The sequence below is a fragment of the Drosophila rhopaloa genome, unplaced genomic scaffold, assembly GCF_018152115.1.
Source record: "Drosophila rhopaloa isolate 14029-0021.01 unplaced genomic scaffold, ASM1815211v1 contig_153, whole genome shotgun sequence".
NCBI classification, from domain to species: Eukaryota; Metazoa; Arthropoda; class Insecta; order Diptera; family Drosophilidae; genus Drosophila; species Drosophila rhopaloa.
The window spans coordinates 131811-135047 of NW_025335032.1; the positions used below are offsets into that span (position 1 = coordinate 131811).

Genomic DNA, 3237 nt, shown 5'->3' on the forward strand with positions numbered 1-3237 from the left:
AAATTATTTCGTTTTTAAACGTCATATCTTCGTCCGGAGATATGTCGTTTGCAGAAGCGCGGACATATGTCGTTTTGAGACGACATAACCCCCCCGCTGATCAACGCGGAGTTATGTCGTATAAAAACGACATATCTCCGCCCTTCTGCAAACGACATATCTCGAGATGTGACGTTTAAAAAATAAATATTTTACCTCCTTGTTGACTACGCCGTGGATCATGCCGTCCCAATTCAAAGAAACAGCTTGTATTTATAGGTATTACTTTAAACTTTTTGTTTTTGACAGCATTTTAGTTGTTTAAGACTTCTTATTTAATTGTAAATAAAAACATTTCGAATTGCCTCATCAACAGGCTGATTACAGCTGGGACATTTCGGTTTTAAATTTCCACTTTCATCATCGTCAATGTCACTATCTTTCAAGGAATTATTTTCGACAATTTTATCCCAACATATGCCGCAGACATTAACATGATTACATGGTCGCAACAAAACAGATTTAGGATTCAATAGGCACACATTACATGGGTTCATTTGGACAATAGCAGTATCCGACAACTGACTTAAATTGGAACCGTCTGAGGAAATAGATGATGTTGAAGAATTAAGCTCAGACGAATTAGTTTCCATGTCATCCACACTGTTAAAGATATCCTTCTTCTCAAGAGGATCGTTTAGCGAAACCGTGCGAGTTAAAAATCCCTGAATATATATTTCTCCAATATCAAACAACTCCATTGCGTCCATGATTTTTTGAGAACGATTCTGAAAAAATTATTGTTCTTATGTATAGTTATCTCTTAATAAAATAACATATACTTACACGTAACTGTTTCGTTATTGGTTGATTTCCAACACTGGCGTTTTGGAACAGGAGGGCGAATTCCCGGCTTTTCTCAAATTCTGCATCAATTAAACATTGTACAAATTTGAAAAAATGCCCTTTTGCTCGAATCTTATTGCCTAAATTCAAATTATACGCTTCAACAGACCCGGTGGTTCGAGTTGAACGCTTAAAAACCGATATGTTCTCGGGTCCTTCCTAAGAAATAAAATAAGGTATTATAATATACCAAAAAACTAATACCAATACAAATTTATAAGTTATAACTTATAACATAGAACCAACCTTTTTAAGCCACTGCTTTTCAAAATATGTTAAAAATGGAGAAAACATCTTATTTTCTAAAGATTTTGCTTGGCATTTCAACATATTAAATGCTTCGACTATTTTTGTAGCTGGTAGAAGCGGTAAATACAAAAACTTGAGAAAGAGTACATATGCATGTTTATTGCAATTTACCATTTTTTCAAATCCGGGCGTCTTTTTTGCATTTTTTTTGCATGCTTGTGTAAAATGGAACCAACAAGCAAAGAAATTCATTGAAGGATGCAATTTTTTTAGGGCGTTACGCATTGCTTTTTCGTAGTCCGAAATAAAAGATGCACCTTTTAAGCAACAAATGTTGAAATCAATATACGTCATCAATACGAATATAAACGGCGTTATCTAAAGCAATAAAAAAATAAAATAATCATTTATATCAATTAAAAGAAATAATTTACCTTCTGAATATGTTTAATGTAAATTATTAAAAGTTGCTTAAAATCTCCAAAAGGACATACTTTAAAAGTGGCATCAATGAGGTAATTACGATTTTGCTCTTCAATATTATTTTCAATTAAACCAATTATCTTGTCCGAAGAAAAAATACAGTACCCAAATGAGCTTGATACGTGTACTTTTTTGAAAAAACATTTTGGAGAATTTCCTTTGGTCATACCAAATAGGTTCATGACGTTTTCATCTTCAAACATTAAACGAACGCTCTCTGGGGTTGTTGGAGACTTTGGCAAGAATGGCTGCCTTATTCTTTGTAGAGTTCGTTTGACAGTATCGAAGTTGACCTCAATTTCCTCATCACCTTCGGTTTTTCTTTATCAAACAGAAAATTTAAGAAAAGTAATAATTAAATTTTAATATCGAATTTTACTAAAATTACAAAAATGTTAAAGTATGTAATACATTACATATATATTTTATATATATTGTGCAACCAACTTTATCTACATAGAACATACACAAATATGTAATCTACAACGTAATCTCTAAATACAAACTGTAATAAAAACAAATTTAAAAAGTTTTAAAATCACAAAAAAAATCGTAATATTAAAAAATAAATATTTATTTAATATTAGCTTTTTAAATTTTGTATTTTTACAAAAGATTTTTACTTTCAGAAACTTTTAACTTTATTTTTTTTTCATTCAGAACTAGTAAAAAAATGAGGAAAATTTGACTTGAAAAAATTATTATGTTTGTTTACTCACTCAGCAAGAACATCATTAAAAACTTGTTTTATGTCCAAATTTGTATTGTCTTGGCATTTTTGTTTAATTTCTGACACCGCACCGAGTTTTGCTATTTCGCAACATTGGGACGGATGATTATGCACCATATTATTAACATTCGAAAAAGCACGTGTTTTATCTGAACTTAAATATAGTCTGGCTTAGCAGCCTTCCACGCGACAGACGTATGCTATATCACCGAGCTTCAATATTTTATTTTTTTGTGAGCCATTACGGCTTCCTTCCCGAATTTCAAATTTAATGTTTTCCAAGTCCATTATTAGGTCAACTGCTCGCTGTGAACTTACGAAGTCAAATGACTTCTTCTTGTACGTACGCAGCACTTAATAAAAGAACAGATAATAAAGAACGGTAAAATGCAATTTTGGAGCATGCCACATAACTTCTCACTTCTCATAGTAAAGTGGTACAAAATATTAAGATTCCCAAAAATGGGAAATATATTTATATTAATTTTTGTATTTAATAGTAACTTTTAAAATTATTATAATATATTGATGTTTTTTTCAGAATATTCAAAATATTTGTGTTTGAACTTGTGTTTAATCAAATAATGATTTTTATTTTGTCTTTTTCCAAATTTTTAATTTGTTTTTCACTGTTTTAACACACTATAGGACATCAATTCAAGGGAATGTGACAATATATGTATGTATGTAGTTTGTGTATGGGAAAAAAATTTAGAGCTCTATAATTTGTCCTGTTTTACATGCCGATATGAATATGTACATTTGAAATGAGTGATATATGATATTTAAAAAAATCAACTTTGTAGCTATGAAACTCGCGCGGAGATATGTCGTTTTAAGCGCATACTCACGCTATCTCCGGAGATATGTCGTTTATATTTTCGGCGGGA

The 3237-nt window shown here is 31.0% G+C and overlaps 1 protein-coding gene across 2 annotated transcripts; it reads right to left on the reverse strand.

Annotated features, from left to right (window-relative positions):
• Positions 1-297: 297 nt before the first annotated feature.
• Positions 298-2655, reverse strand: LOC108041569. 2 transcript variants are annotated; one of them, XR_006417393.1, is made up of 6 exons: positions 2337-2655; positions 1569-1938; positions 1306-1512; positions 1132-1241; positions 826-1044; positions 298-767 (listed from the first exon to the last, which is right to left on the reverse strand). XR_006417393.1 is itself a non-coding variant. In XM_044456815.1 (5 exons), the coding sequence occupies exons 1-5, from the start codon at positions 2462-2464 to the stop codon at positions 315-317; spliced, it is 1551 nt and encodes a 516-aa protein (XP_044312750.1). In that variant the 5' UTR covers positions 2465-2655; the 3' UTR covers positions 298-314. The 2 variants fall into 2 exon arrangements, 1 of the variants encoding a protein (XP_044312750.1); XM_044456815.1 differs by having other exon boundaries at positions 1132-1512.
• Positions 2656-3237: the final 582 nt, after the last annotated feature.